The sequence below is a fragment of the Eleutherodactylus coqui genome, chromosome 2 (assembly GCF_035609145.1).
Source record: "Eleutherodactylus coqui strain aEleCoq1 chromosome 2, aEleCoq1.hap1, whole genome shotgun sequence".
Lineage (NCBI taxonomy): Eukaryota > Metazoa > Chordata > Amphibia > Anura > Eleutherodactylidae > Eleutherodactylus > Eleutherodactylus coqui.
In genome coordinates this window covers 144,991,521-145,007,991 of record NC_089838.1, presented here as the reverse complement: position 1 = coordinate 145,007,991, position 16,471 = coordinate 144,991,521, and the positions used below count along the sequence as shown (strand labels likewise).

Genomic DNA, 16,471 nt, shown 5'->3' with positions numbered 1-16,471 from the left:
TTTCTCACTTTCCGGTGTCATAGAAACAGGACATTTGGCACGAGCATTGATTATGTCATAAATGGGAAAAGCTAATGGGTCCCAACTCGATTATTCAATTCTATGCGCAAAAGAATTGGCGTCAAAATTTTACATGCGGAATGTAATTTTCTCACTTTCCGGTGTCAAAGAAACAGGAAATTTGGCACGAGCATTGATTATGTCATAAATAGGGAAAGCTAATGGGTCCCAACTCCATTATTCAATTCTATGCGCAAGAGAATTAGCGTCCAAATTTTACGTACATAATCCAAATCTCTCACTTCCCAATGTCATAGAAACATGAAATTTGGCACGAGCATTGATTGTGTCATAAATATGAAAAGGTAATGGGTCCCAACTCGATTATTCAATTCTAAGCGCAAAAGAATTAGTGTCCAAATTTTATGTACGTAATCTAATTCTCTCACTTCCTGATGTCATTTTATAGGAAGGTAACGTCACATGGTTACCTCCACGTGGTATTTCCTGGGTAACGCAGAGAACTATGCAAAATGGGGAACATATGTTTTTCCTCGGTATCTCTAAAGTAACCACGACTTCATAAGATTTTCCATGTGAACACCAGATAAACACCAGTACCAAATTAACTCGGGCGAAGCCGGGTATATCAGCTAGTGTGTATGTGTATGTGTATATATATATATATATATATATGAAATCTGTGGAAAAGACTGAAAAAAAATTTCCATTACATACTGCTTTATTAAAATGAATAATAAAAAAAACCTGCCTAATTGGTTGTGTAACATCCATTGCAAGTATAACATTAATGAACACGCACCAGAATAGGGCAGACGGCGGCAGGGCCTAATAGCCGTTTTTGCGTGCCCCCTGGCTGCCATGGCAATCAACAATGGTAGGATGGGCGATGTCAATGGGCATACAGGGCCCACACTGTATGCGTGTGTACTGCCTCCAGGCAGGTGTCAAGAGCGTTTCAACGGCTGCCCAGTTCAAATATGGCCGCCACTAGTCTCCAGTGCCTGACGTCATATACCTGCGCCTGAAGGTCAGAGCTGCACGCTGTGATAGCTGTATATGGTTGTACAAGGGTGACAAAATAGTCGTTCCCATGGACGACGACAAATCGGCAAAAGATGACCACGGCTACCACCTGTTCCCCGAGAGGAACCCCCGCAATCCTAGGAAGGAGCCGTTCCTCTCCAGGCTCTACGGGTTAAAGACGAGATGTAACGCGAGGGTGAAGATCGCGCTGGAGACCAGTAGGTGTCAGATGGGGGGTCCTCATATTTAAATGCCCGGGTGCCCGTATACAGCCCGGTGACGATCTGTGACTTCTACCCATCAATGTACTTTACATCAACTTGTGCACATAACTGCCTGCCACAGACACCAGGGGTCGTCGGAATGGACCTGCCTAGGTGTGAGACGACGGTTCATCTAATCCCACTACAACTCTCATCATTTCCACAATGACAACGCCGTCTAGGTGCAGGATTCGTTTTCCTGTATATATGCCGCCATAATGCCTCTCCAATTACAGCAATTCCAAATGTTGGTTGTTTTTATTATGTTTTATTACTTTACATTTTGTTTGTTTAATTTTTGTAACCACATCCTGATTTTTTTAACATTTTGTTTTTATTTGTCTTTGCTGCATTTTTTTTTCTTCTGGACCAACACGTTTTTCTTGGTATTTTTATGGTACATACTCCTTGATCATTTTTTAATTCAAGTTTTTGAGTTGTGGGTTGACAAAACTGCACCATACTCTCCTCACAGACCAATGACATATATGTACATTTTAGGGGTTAATATGAAATCCCTATTTTCAAAAAGAGGTTCTGCAGCATCTGATCTGTGTATTATGTTTTGTTTTTTTTACAGCAGATTGAGCACTGACATTATTAATGCGCTCCTCAGCTGCTGAAGAACCTTTTCTTTAAAGAAACAGGAACTTGCTGCAAAAGCAATCGGTGACGGACCTCTTCTGCATACGTAGGAACACTTAAGGCCTGATGCACACGGTGTATTTGCATTTCAGAATCCGGGGTGGGCGTCCGCCTCTGGACTCCGCAGCAGATACTGCCCATAGACCTGCTATTGAAAATTGCTTTTCCATGTTTACAAACAGAAAGCAATAGCGATTTTCTGCTGGTGAATGGGAAAATCGCAGCATGTTGTTCTATTTCTGCCTGGATGACTTCCATTGCAGTCAATGGAAGCTGTCTAATCCGTGACCTGTCCACAGCTGAAACTGTGGATGGGCCACGACAGTGCGGCATAATCTGTACTGCGCATGTGCTGGCCAACACATTCGCAATACAGATCCGGGCAGGTACGCAGGGGTCACCGGCCACACACAGGGTCTGATTCTGCTGCGGAACCTGACCCGGCCGTGTGCATTTGGCCCAAGGCTACTTTCACACGGGCGAATTTTGTGCGTGCGTTGCGAATATGAACTCCATTCTTTTGAATGTACTTAAAAATAATTATTGCGCATCCATATTGCGCCCACCCATATGCATCCGGCCTCATATTGTCACATTTTGACAACTGAATATAATGTTTATACAAGTGTTTTACAGACATGCCAATAGAAAATGTCCGTTGATGTATATTGTACCGAGATTAGTGGCTTCCTGCCATAGTTGTGACACTACCTCATATATTCTCCATCTGTGTTCATCAACTCCAGCATCATAAGATATATAATAATGAAATGTTACACTGATTTCTAATCTATTTTGGCCCCCTGTCCATGGGCGTTGCGAAGTCCCACGGCGAGTCTCCGCCGCAGGAGCCGCCGCCCGGGAGCACGAGCCGGTAGACGAATCTCTGCGGTCAGCCCATCTGACAGATAGGCTGACTGCAAAGCATCGCGGCAATTCGCAGCATGCTGCAAATTGCCGTCCGCGAGCGGAGAATCGCAATGACTCTCCGCTCGTGACCACGGGGCCGGCGCTTTCCATAGCAACGCTATAGAAAGCTTCAGATGGCGTGATTCACCGGTGATTTACCGCCGGTGAAATCACGCCCGTGGACAGGAGGCCTTAATTATACAGTTTTTAATCTTTACTTACATAAATCTGGAAAGTCATTTATATAGATCGCATAATGTATGTAATCATGTAAAATCCAATTTATTTCTTGTGTTTCTCGTTAGGTCCACATGTCAGATTACTCTTAGATGCCATGAGCCGGGCCGGCTGGTAAGTGTCTTGGCTTAGGAAATGTTATACATTAAAAAACGTACAGGGCAAGAAAAAAAATAGCAATTTTCTTGTTGCTGTGGAATATCAACCTTGACGTTATTTACAGTAAACAAATCTTATTTATAGTGTTGTCACGTTGTTATCAGACTTTAACCTATAAAAGCCACAGGGCGTACAGTTACGTCCTGCAGCTACGGGGTATGTGTAAAGGGAGATCGCAGGGCGATCCTGCTCCATACAACACGGCAGCTGGCTGTTTCTTACAGCTGACACCCGCCGGCAACAAATCCAAGTAGCCACCGCACTCATCGGAGCTGTTAACTCTTTAAATTCAGCCGCCAATTCTGACAGCGCCATTTAAATGCCCCAACCAATGTTCGGGGGTCCTGTACGGCCCACTGTGATGAGATCACAGGTTGCCATGTGGGTGTCATGGCAGCCAGGTGTTGAATAAAGTTAGCATTTCATTTTTGTTGCAGTGTGTACGCCGTAGAAACAAGACGCACACGAAGATGGCGGAATTTAGGTTTTTTTTTCATTTTACTCCACTTAGAATTTTTTAAAAAGTTTTTCACTACATTTATATGGTATATTAAATAGTACCACTGAAAAATACAACTCGTTCCGCAAAAAACAAGCCCTCATACGGTGACATCAATGGATAAAGAAAAGTTATGATTTTTTTTTAAAGGGGAGGGGGGGCGTCCTTAAGAGGTTAAAGGGGCCCATCATCAACTGCAAGCACCATAAACTAAGTGGTAGTGCTTATAGATTAGATGACATTTCATACTTTCCCTATTCCCCGTTCCTGTGGTGCAGACACAGCCAGCGTGTCTCTTTTCAGAAGGCTGTTCACGTTCATTCTCACAGAGATAAATGGGGGTGCGGGTGCACAGCCTTCTGAAAGAGTCAAACTTGCTGTGCTGGGTGCACCACAGAATCAAGGTGCGTATGATGACTCCTTGTCATCTAAAATATAATCACTCACTATAACTTAGTTTATGGTGCTTATGGTTGATGATGGATTCCCTTTAAGGCCGCCTGCACACGGATGCATCAGATCCAACATGCAGAATCCAGCTCTATGCCCAGCCGGTGACCCTGCATACCTGTCCGCAGTCTTCTTTATCTGAACTGTGGATGGTCCGGCCGGAGCACATGCTCAGTACAGATCATGCCGCGCCGTCGCTAGGCGATGATGCGGATCCCACGGCCTTTCTGTAATGATGATTGCCGAAGGGCCGCGGCTTCCATTGACTTGAATGGAAGCTGTCTGCACAGGAGTCGTCTCGAAATAGAGCATGCTTTTTTTCCCCACACAAGCGGAAAATCGCAGTTAATTTCCGCTCATGTGCAGGAAAAAACGCTTTTCAATAGCATGCTATGGGCGGTATTTACTGCGGAATCCGGAGGCGGACGCCTGCTCCTGATTCTGCAAATCCGGCTGTGTGCAGGCATCTTAACCAGTCAACAGTTTAGAACAAGCTCTGTTCATTCTGCAAGAAAAGGGCATTACAGTTTTGGATAAACCAACCTCGTTTTACTTTAACCAGCTGTAGATGCGGTTCTAACAGAGCATTTACTGCTTTTGGTGTCATTTTAAAGCTAAGATTCATGTCAGAAGCCCTTAGAGAACGGGAGTCAGGCCTCCTTCCCACGAACGGATTTCCGCCGCGTAATTCGCGGCGAAAATCCGCTGCGTTGCCCGCTGCTATTAGGTTCTATTGAACCTAATAGCTCAGGGCACACGGTGCGGAATTCCACCGCGGAATTTCGCACCATGAAATCTCCCATCCTCACCCGCGGCATGCTCTATTTGCCACGGGTGTACGCGCTGCCGGCTTCCATTGCAGTCAATGGAAGCCGTCCGTTCACGCTATCTCCCGCTGTAACACAGCGGAAGATAGCGTGCAAACGCTTTCCCGCCTACTGCCGCCACGTCACATGACGCGGCCGACACGTCACATGATACGGCCGGCCGCGTCATGTGACGTGGCGGCGGTGGGCGGGGAAGCGTCATGCGGGAGCAGGACGCCGGATACGCTGGTAAGTATAGGGTCTCTGGGGGGCGCCGTGACGGGCTTCGCCGCGGAATATTCCGCGGCGGAGCCCGTCACGCTCGTGTGCAGCCGGCCTTATAGTCATTTTAAGTGGGGGCAGGAAGACTGAATTTACAGCTGTCACTTGCCAGTGAGAAGACGACTGAGTTCTGCATGAAATATATTTACACGAGGCAAATTCAAAATCTACACCTTTTTGGGAGGGTTCTCCCAGTTTTAATGTGACTGTGAGGCCTCATGTCCACGGGGTTAAAATCCGCAGTGTTTCTCCCGCGCGCATGATCCGCGCCCCATAGGGATGCATTGGATACCCGCTGGTATTTTCCACTGAGGCACGGATTGCGTGTGCGGGAAAACACCAGCGGCATGCTCCATTTTCGTGTGGGTCTCCCGCGGGGACAGCTTCCGCAGGCTTCTATTGAAGCCTATGGAAGCCGTCCGGGTCCGTGGCACACCCGCGGCTGAATTCCGGAATAGCAGGAGTTCAACAAAAAGGAAGGGTGCACGACACGCTGCCGGCGTGCCGAGCACATCCGCTGGGCCGAAGAAAGAAGATCCGGCTGCGACGGAGGGCAGATCCGCAGCGTCCGGACAGGTAAATAATTCTTATTTTTAGGCCTCATGTCCGGGGGAAAGGAGGAACACGCTGCAGGATTCTGCATGAAGAATCCATGGCGGGCCTGATTTTCCCCGTGGACATGAGGCCTTAGGGGTTAACGCTTGATGATGGATCACTATCCTGCAGTCATTCATCCATTCCAGATGTATAAGCACGGTCGGCTTTTCAGTATAGCCAGATATGATGTGAATAAAATGGAGCATGTGTTTGGTTTTTCAGCACCGCGTACCGAGACAGACATTTTGCATGTGAAGAATGTGCTGGAGAAGCAGGAGGAGGCTTTGATACCGCTACCTCTCAGGTAATTCATGCTTAGACCAATGGATCGGGTGTAAAGGTGGGATAAAGAGGATCTGTCCCCAGTTTTATTTCAGATAGGCCTCACGGGATTCAAATCGCGGCATGCTGCGATTTGCCACGATTCTCCGCGGTGAGCCTATCTATTAGATAGGCTCACCGCGAAGTCCTGTCATTTCTCACCCTGCTCCCCCGTGGCGGAATATCGCTAGCAATATTCTGTCACAGCCGTGGACAGGGGGCCATATTGTTAAATATCCAAACTCCGAAAATGGTCCAGTAAGATCATACAGCCATGCTGACCTGGATTTTCTAAGTATGTACACCAGCCCCACCAGGTCCAAGGCATCTATTTAATAATCTTGATAACCTATAGAACACAGCCAAACTTTACCGCCAAGTCCTAAAAAGGTGCACGAAGGGAACTTTTCTGCTGCCAAAGAATTATTTTGTAACTAGGTGATATACCCGCGTGTTGCACGGCGCTATGAGTGCAGGGACTGGTATTGAAAATTGGGCTTTCACAGTTTTTTCCTCCTTCTACATAATAACTGATGTTACTACGCCATTTTGCAGTTGTCCCAAATCATTCATTCAGCAAAAATTTGATTATGAGGCGCTGTGCAAGCCCAGCACCGCACCCTTATGATGAAAGCTGTCCAAAAGGAAATCTGTGTTGCTAATAGCAACCATTCACAGCACAGCTTTCATTTTACCTCAGCAGTGTAAGAAATGAAAGCTAAGCTGTGATTGGTTATCATCGGCAACACAAATTACAGGTGAAGTTGGTAAGTTTTGGATTTTTAATTACGCCAGTATTTGTTGCCTGGTGCTGAAGAACACTCCTTATTGTTGGTATTGTTGTGGAGCTGGAAGATTAGTGACTGACAGATTTGCATACTTGGATGAAGCAATGCATCCGGCAGATAAAGACATCCAATGTGGGTGTTTGGTGCCTGTTTCCCTTGGTAGAAGATATAGAGGACAGTCAGGCTGTCTCAGTAGACAAGTCTTTAGTACTGAGAATGGCTGCTATAAAGATATGGCGTCCTGAGCGCTCTCACGATCGTATTCGGATGTAAACATTGAAGAGTCTGCATTTTTGCCTGCTGGGAGGACAGTTTAACATGGTCTGTAGCTTTAAATAAGCTACAGACCATAAGTATACAGGCAGAAGGATGAGCTGTGATCTCCTCTATTATAACTGTGTGACAGAAGCTGTGTGATCATCATCAGTAACTGCGACTGGAGAGTTTGTGTCCCCCTCTATGCAGTTTCTGTGGTAGGTGCATTGCACAGACTGAGAAACTGACTGAGTACACATAAACCCAAGCAGATCTGAGCTGGTCAGAACTGAGATCACATGACCATCTGAGGAAACAGAGGCCAGGAGATTCAGATAGAGGAAATAACTAACCAAGGTTACACTAGCTCATATATATATATATATATATATATATATATACTGCGGTGGAGGGTAAAATGAATTAATAAAAAATGTCCCTTTAAATTCCTTTAAATTCCATGGTCAATCATTGTACCTAGAAAGGCTATTGACAGTTTTATGTTTGTAGAATAGAATTTTTTTGTTATATTAATATTTATTTTATAGTTAGCATTAGGCCGGCTGTCCACGGGCGATTCGGTATCCCACGGCGAAGCTCCGCCACGGGTGCCACCACCTGAGAACAGGAGCCGCCTCCGAATCTCCGCCGGTCAGCCCTATCGCATGCTGCGAATTGCCCGCCGCGAGCGGAGAATCACAATGATTCTCCGCTCGTGGACAGGTGCCGGCGCTTTCCATAGCAATACTATAGGAAGCGCCGGGCGGCGTGATTCGCCAGCGGTTTACCGCCAGCGAATACAATGCCGTGGACAGGGGGCCTTAAAGGGGTTGTCCCGCGCCGAAACGGGTTTTTTTTTTTCAATAGGCCCCCCGTTCGGCGCGAGACAAACCCAATGCATGTGTTAAAAAAAACAAACGTTTAGTACTTACCCGAATCCCCGCGCTGCAGCGACTTCTTCCTTACCTTAGCAAGATGGCCGCCGGGATCTTCACCCACGATGCACCGCGGGTCTTCTCCCATGGTGCACCGTGGGCTCTGTGCGGTCCATTGCCGATTCCAGCCTCCTGATTGGCTGGAATCGGCACACGTGACGGGGCGGAGCTACGAGGACCAGCTCTCCGGCACGAGCGGCCCCATTCACCAGGGAGAAGACCGGACTGCGCAAGCGCGTCTAAAATCGCCAGAAGACGGCGATTTTAGACGGATCCATGGCGACGGGGACGCTAGCAACGGAGCAGGTAAATGAATAACTTCTGTATGGCTCATAATTAATGCACGATGTACATTACAAAGTGCATTAATATGGCCATACAGAAGTGTATACCCCAACTTGCTTTCGCAGGACAACCCCTTTAAGCTGTGCTGCTTATCCTATATTTTGCATATAATATATATTTATGTTTTTATTCTGCTAATCTCATTTTTTTTTAACCGTTCTTCTAGATTGTAATGTGTCAGAACAAGATTAATCATCAAAAGATTATGAACCAAATGCTCACACATGAGTTGATTCACGCTTATGACCACTGCCGCGCACAAGTTGACTTTTTAGGCAATATTCAACATTTGGCCTGCACTGAGGTATGTAATTTTTTATAGACTATCTTAGTGAGTTTTTAGTGTAAATGTGCTGCTTTTTATGTTTAACCCCATATACACATCTTAACTGCACATGCCCCAGGCAGTTAGGACATCTATAGCCGTCCACAGCATATGCTGTGTATGGAGCGGGCTCGGGAGCTGAACCCACTCCCTCTATGGGAGGGGTGGGTGTGTATGAATGGTCTTTGATAGCCAACTGTCATGATCAGAAAAAACTTTGACGGCTGTTAACATTTAAATGTCTCAATCAATTGGGATTTAAATGTCCTGAACACCACAAACCCGCCCCACCCCCAAATTAGTAGAAAAAAAATATAAAGTTCTCCACGTAAAAAAAAACAAAACAACTCTCCAGAAGCCCAATCGATGACATCAGACAGAAATGTTTTTTTTAAGTATAAATTTCGGTATCTCTGTAATCATACTGACCCAAAGAATAAAGATGTCATTTTTACTGCATCATGAACGCCATAGGAACACTCCCCCTAAAACTGCATTCTTGGTTGTGTGTGTGTGTGTGTGTGTGTGTGTGTGTGCGTGCTTTTGTTTTTGTTTTTTTTTCCCATTTCTCACATAGAAATGTTTAAGTTTTCCAATATAGTATATTAAATGGTACAATTGAAAAATACAACTCTTCTCACAAAAAAGCCCTCGTGTAGATATGTCACAAGAAGAATGAAAAAGGATTTTTTTTTTTTAAACTGAGAATACCAGACCTTCAGAATATGACCTGGACACAGACGCAGCAGGGACCCTTGGTCATGAAGCTAAAGACTTGTGACCAAAAGGCCCTGACTGACTGCAATGAAAGCACCCTTAACCCTTTGCAATCCAATTTTGGATTCAGTGTTTCCTAGGGGGCTTTCTCCTTCTGCCATTATACAATGGTGCCATCTGCTGGCTAGAGCTAGTACTGCGATATGTGATATGCTGGAGAGGCCCCCGACAACAGAGCGGCCTTTTAATCTACAGTAAGAATATCCTGCCGGACGTCTTCCGACATCGGAGCTGTACAGCCTTCAATCAGAATGCCTTTAGACGTCAGACAGTGGATTGGAAAGGGTTAAACTTCCCCTTGGACATCAGTATTTATTAGAGGCTTTGTAAGACAAGATATGAGCATATTTGATTATATTAGCAGAATTCCATTTAATTAACAGTTTCCACTAATATATTTGTAAATAATTTTAAGTAACCCCTCACATTCTGATGTCAGCACCTGACTATAATACCAAGATAAGTAAGGCCTCCTGTCCACGAATTGTAATTGCGTTTATTGCGGCGATAATCCGACCACCGGGAACGCAGTGAACGCTTTCCATAGCGGAGAAGCATTGCACGAGCGGAGAAGCATTGCAAATCCCCACTCGTGTTGTAAAAAACGAGACATGCTGCGAATTTGTGCGGTTCTCCACGGCAACACTTCCATTGACTTCAATGGAAGCGTTTTATCGCAAATATCATTGCAAATTCATCGCGTTATTCTGTTCTCCCTGCTCAGGCGTTACTAGGAGACGGGTGTGATCGCGTTTTTCCGCGACGAAAAATGCACTGCAATTGTGTTTTTTCGTTGCAGAAAACCGCGATTCCGCACTAAATCGCAATTACATTTCTGTTGAAAACGCAGTCATTTCGCAGCAGTAAATCACTAGCGAAAAATGCATCTCCCACGGACAGGCAGCTTTAGGCCCCCTGTCCACGGGCGTTGTGGTATCCCGCGGCGGAGCACCGCCACCCGGGAGCAGGAGCCGCAGACGAATCTCTAATGTTTTTAAATGTGGATTTTTGGTTTGTGTTTTAGATCCGAGCTGCCAGTCTGAGTGGAGACTGCTCCCTTAGCAATGAGATGTTACGGTTCAGATTTGGTATTAAGCAGCATCATCAGGTATGTATAGAGCGCACCTATCATAGAAACATGGCTTCTTCTGATAGTCCCTCCTGTACATAACTGGGAATCGCAGAAATAAGGTCTCTTGTTAAAATAGGACTTTTAATGGATACAGATAGTCTCCGACTTGCGAACGTTCGATTTACGAACTTTGCAAGATGCGAACAATCTGTTCTGCACAGCATCATACTGTGCAGGGACCGGGCAGGCTTCTATCAAGCCTGATAGAATCCTGTCCGGTCAGATCACGGGGCACTGTGCGGTTGCTAGGCAGCCGGGGACCTCCTGAAAGGCCCCAGGGCTGCCTATGCAGAGCGCCTATCAGGCCGTGTGCTTGATGGGCACTCTGCATAGGCAGCACTGAGGCCTTTCAGGAGGTCTCCGGCTGCCTAGCAACCGCACAGTGTCCCGCGATCTCATCGCGGGACACTATACGGGCCCCCTGAACGCCGGGTGCCCGGCGGCAGCAGTTCCGATGAGCCGCGCCGCTCGTCAGAACTGTTAACACTTTAAATACCGCTCTGACAGCGGTATTTAAAGTGTTAACAGTTCCGACAAGCGGCGCGGCTCATCAGAACTGCTACCGCCGGGTGTCCGCTGTAAGAACAGCCTGCACCCGACGTTGTATGATGCAGGATCCACCCGCGATCCCGCTCCATACAACCGTTTGTTTGGACTTGCGAACAGGCTCCTGGAACGGAACTTGTTCGCAAGTAGGGGACTTTACAGTAAAATTATTGGCCAAAAAGACAAGTCGCACATATAGTCAGGCTCTTGGTAATTCCCACTGCAGTGCTCACGCTGTGATCTCTATACACATTGGGTGATCGTACGGAGGAGACTTTTACTATAAATTCTTATCCTGTAATTTCCAGTATACCAACACTTTCTTTTCCCTCTCTGTACGATCATGCTCTCAGTAAAAGAGTAATCGTATGAATGTTGACAGAATTGAATCAAACCACAGAGATTCTCGATTCCAGATATAATGAAAGGGAAAAAACTGACGATTAATGCCCACTTGGTATCTGTGCCATTAGATATATGCTGGCTGTAATGAGTGGTATCCGCAATAATGGCTATAATCCATCACAACTACTCACTATATCCAAGTTAGTGGCCAGATATATCACCACCCCTACTGGGCGCACTCTTGTTACAATTGTAAATCATTACTGATTCACTTTGATTTTTTCAAAGGTGCATGATGTATGAACGATAGATAGATAGATAGATGGATGGATATTTCACTTTTGATGGTATCTTATATAATGATATTTGCTTGATATCAGAGCACACTCGGTAGCAATTTGCTTACACCACAGGACACTCAGTAGGTTCTCCCCTATTATATGGATGCATACTGATAGTCTTTGCTCACTGTCTGAGGTGAACCACTGCTAATATCTGCTCAGTATCTGCTCTTTCTTTACCCTAGAGCGCACTCTTGGTAGCCTTTGCTAACAACCATAAAACACACTCGGTAGGTTCTCCCCTATTACTAACGATGCATACTGATAGTCTTTGTTCTGTGTCTGAGATACACCACTGCTAGTGCCTGTGCTGATAAATCTGCTTTTGTTATTTGGCTGGGTCTACTATCTGTTATCAGCCTGTTGGTGCCATCTACTGGTGTGTATATCTATTATTACCTTCACTCCTATTACCTCCTGATTAACTTCTTGAGCAGATATTAAGGCTAACAGTGCAGATTTATCAGCACAGGCACTAGCAGGGGTTTACCACTTTAGGCTGCCTGTCCACGGGCGTAGCGATATTCCGCAGCAGATCGCCGCCGCTAGGAAGCAGGTGAGAGCTGACCACTCTCGCCACTCGCAATGGCTAAACACCCTATGTTACACTGTTCACATAACTCTCATGCACTTCTATGGGAGTTACGGAGCCTTGTAGGGACTGGATGTGGCAGGGTGAAGTGAGGCAGGATGGGGGCCAAAAAAAGCACTTTAAGTACTCTAATGAAACAAGTTCTAATGAGGATCACCAGAAGAATGTCAGACCAAGAGTTACTGCTACTGCACATAACAAATCTATTCCATCACCTGCCTCAGAAACTGGAAGTTAACAACTCTGCCGAATATATTGTCTAATGAAACACTTCAGTGAGTTCAAGCAGCAGACAAATGCCAATATCAAGTGTTCAGAGGAGACTGGATCAATTGGGGCTCTGTGGTAGAATTGCTGCAAAGCAAACTAATAAGAGACAAATAAGATGAAAAGACTTCTCTGGGCCAAGGCTAAGAAGAGATTTGCTGGTGGTTGTGCAAAAAACATCTAATGGTGGTTCCACAAAATAATGACTAGGTGAAAAGGCTACTCTTGCCATGCTTCCAGTCTCACTTTGACTTGAGAAAGGACACTCTGTGCCCAAAATGTTCCTTTGCTGTTTTTAGAACCACCATTAAATGTTCTTTTGCACAAGTGCCAGCAAACTCTTCGTAGTGCTCTAAGTCATCTTTGTTAGGTGCAGAAAAGATAAATGGAAGATGTCCAGATGCTCCTTTTCCACCGTGAAACATGGAGTAGCGGGTATGATTGTAATGGAGGGGGTCTGCTGGTAACATTATTTTAGATTTATACTGAATTGTATAAATTTACTTAACCAGCATGGCTTGCACATTTCAACAGACCAATGCCCCAAACCATACCATCAGGATGTGCTAGAGCCACTTGACAGAAAGAGTAATGGAGTGCTTTGTCAGATTAGCTAGTCCCCTGACCTAAATCCAATATACATGATCTGGATCAGAGCGTCAACCAGATGACAAGTGCTTAGTAGAGATGAGCGAGCATACTCGCTAAGGACAATTACTCGAGTGAGTATTGTCCTTAGCGAGTACCAGCCCGCTCGGAAGAAAAGAATCGGGTGCCAGCGCGGGTGAGCAGTGAGTTGCGGGGGGGAGAGAGGGAGAGAGAGATCTCCCCTCCGTCCCACCCTGCTCTTTCCCGCCGGCATCCGAATCTTTTCTTCCGAGCTGGCAGGTACCCGCTAAGGACAATCCTCGCTCGAGTAATTGTCCTTAGCGAGTATGCTTGCTCATCTTTAGTGCTTAGTAAAGCTTGGAACTCATTCAATACTTGGAAAAGCATTCACATGGTGGAGATCTCATGAAGTAGAACAACAAGAGTGTGGCAAGCGGTAATACATATGGCAACGCTGTACGCAGGGTGCTGGAAAGTGTGCTAATCAGCAGGGACAGCTGTGCAGGTGTTTGTCTCGAGGAGCTAAAATCTCCAGACACATTCAGTCCCTAGCTGAAAGCTGGAGCAGAGATGCTGCAGAAAGCCATGCCAGGCTCTGAGAAGAAGAGCTAAAGCTACTCCTTTAGAGCAGGGGTCCCCAACTCCAGTCCTCAGGGACCACCAGCAGGTCATGTTTTCAGGATATCCTATGGTAAGAACACCTGTGGTAATGTCTGAGGTACCGACAATAATTACATCACCTGTGCAATACTGAGGAAATCCTGAAAACATGACCTGTTGGGGGTCCCTGAGGACTGGAGTTGGGGAACACTGCTTTAGAGGACTGCTAAAAGGAGGCTGAAAGCCTGACGTCTGTGAGAGATCAGGCTGTTGTAACTCCACGAGTCTAATGGAGAAGGACGCCCCCAGACTAACACCCTGTTGGGTACATGTAGTGGCGCTAGGCCATTGTGTTAGTAGTGAGTGAGGGGACTACTGTTTAGTTAGTATCTTGACAGGCAAGTGTTTATGTTCATAGCACGAAGTGTATGTGCTGCCAGTGGCTGCTGTGTTTGCACTGTATTTCTGTATTATTGCTGAATATTCAAGAAAATAAAGTTATTCAGACTTTTACATGGACTGAGTGAGCTACTGTGTCGTCGTCGACCCCAACCCCCCCCCCACACACACACACACACACATACACACACCCCACACAGACATTATTATTATTACTTCAAAATATTGATACCAACTAAAGAAAAAAATTGAAGGAAACTTTTATATGTATAATATTTTGTATTCTGCCATTCCACACTCGGTGTATGTGTAATTGCTTTCATATTTCATGTACAGCAGAGTAAAATGAAGCATTGTTTGTATTTATTTCTTTAATAGACTTGTGTGCGGGACCGAGCGGTTCGCTCTATAATGGCCTCAAGCAAATCTAGTCAAGAGACAGCAGAAAAGGCTGTGGATGAAGTGTTTGATTCGTGTTTTAATGACCGAGAACCGTTTGATCGCATTCCTCATAATACAGCTACAGCAAATATTGCATACAAAAACTTTAGAAATCGGGGAAGATATTATGAAAATATCTGAAATAAATAACCTTAATAGTACAGAAGGCTAGTGCTACCCAGCAGAATCTGCAGTGGCTGCTCTCTTGTCACATGCCAATGTCCCTCATCTTTCTCTATGGGATAAAGTAAGACAGCACTTAAGGACAATGAGTGCACAGCAGAGGGGAGCTGAATTTAAATGGCATTACTAGAGATGAGCGAGCGTACTCGGAAAAGCACTACTCGCTCGAGTAATTTGCTTTATCCGAGTATCGTTGTGCTCGGGTCTGAAGATTCGGGTGCCGCTGCGGCTGACAGGTGAGTCGCAGCGGGGAGCAGGGGAGAGCGGGCGGGAGAGAAAGATCTTACCTCCGTTCCTCCCCGCTCTCCCCTGCAGCTTCTCGCTCCGTGCCGGCACCCGAATCTTCAGGGACGAGCACAGCGATACTCGGATAAAGCAAATTACTCGAGCGAGTAGTGCTTTTCGGAGTACGCTCACTCATCTCTAGGCATTACCCATTGAAAAAAGTTCCGCTCGCTGCAAGTAAAGCCTAATGTGAAGCTCTAACTTTAGGGGTTTTCTGATACTCCAATGATTTTTTTTTTAATCCTTTTTCTATGTCCATTATAGAAAAATAAAAACTTTAATATTGAAATTGCCCTGTCAAGTTCAAAAACTGTAAGTGTACCTAGAGGAATTGATGATGTTTTGAAGGTAAAGGAGGTCACACCAAATATTGATTTGATTTACATTTCTCTTTTGTTCATTTAGGGCCCCTGCACACAAACGTATTTGCATTGTGGAATCCGCAGCAAATACTGTCCATAGCATGCTATGGAAAATCGATTCTTCCTGCACACATAGGGAAACTAATAGCGATTTCCGTGAGCAGAGTAATTTCGCAGTGTGCTCTATTTTTCTGCGGTGTCCTCACGGTCGGCTTCCATTGAAGTCAGTGGAAATCGTCCGACCTGCGGCCCATCTGCAGTTGACATTGCGAATAGTTCACAGTTACCTGCATCATTGCCTAGTGATGGTACGGGAAAAACAAACATTTAAAAAACAAATCTGTACTGCGCATGTTTGATGGCAGCTCACTGCAACCAGCCACAGTACAGAAAAGTCCAGGCCGGGCTCGGGGTCTGATTCCACTGCGGGCTCTTGCATGCGAAATCCGACCCATTCGTGTGCAGGTGGCTTTACCTTTGTATTTTAATTGACAAACTGTTAACACTTCTATTTTTGAAAGCAGTCTTACTTTGCAGCATTTTTTTTACACCTGCCTAAAACTTTTGCACAGTATTGTACGTTTTTAGGGCTTATTTATACGAGCATATATCGGTCAGGTTTTTTACGCCTGGCTGATATGCGCCTCCAACTAAGCGCCCCCCCCCCCCCCCCTCCTTTCCCTCCGCCTTACCGTCTCTCTGCCTCCCTCCTCCAGTCGGGCGTATGGA

General features: G+C 45.7%; 1 protein-coding gene across 1 annotated transcript; it reads left to right on the top strand.

Moving 5' to 3' along the window:
- The first annotated feature begins 1,053 nt into the window (after positions 1-1,053).
- On the top strand, positions 1,054-15,669 carry LOC136610666 (mitochondrial inner membrane protease ATP23 homolog). The gene is made up of 7 exons (XM_066589877.1): positions 1,054-1,265; positions 3,170-3,215; positions 6,117-6,198; positions 8,705-8,842; positions 10,665-10,748; positions 14,850-15,215; positions 15,523-15,669. Exons 1-6 carry the CDS (start codon positions 1,115-1,117, stop codon positions 15,051-15,053), a joined length of 705 nt encoding a protein of 234 aa, XP_066445974.1. The 5' UTR covers positions 1,054-1,114; the 3' UTR covers positions 15,054-15,215; positions 15,523-15,669.
- The last annotated feature ends 802 nt before the right edge of the window (positions 15,670-16,471 follow it).

Bases quoted from the DNA above. Each gene is read 5' to 3' on its own strand.
- LOC136610666 (XM_066589877.1), top strand. From the start codon at position 1,115: ATGGACGACGACAAATCGGCAAAAGATGACCACGGCTACCACCTGTTC. The intron at 1,266-3,169 runs GTAGGTGTCAGA...GTTTCTCGTTAG, and splicing joins GAAGATCGCGCTGGAGACCA to GTCCACATGTCAGATTACTC. The intron at 10,749-14,849 runs GTATGTATAGAG...TTTCTTTAATAG, and splicing joins GTATTAAGCAGCATCATCAG to ACTTGTGTGCGGGACCGAGC.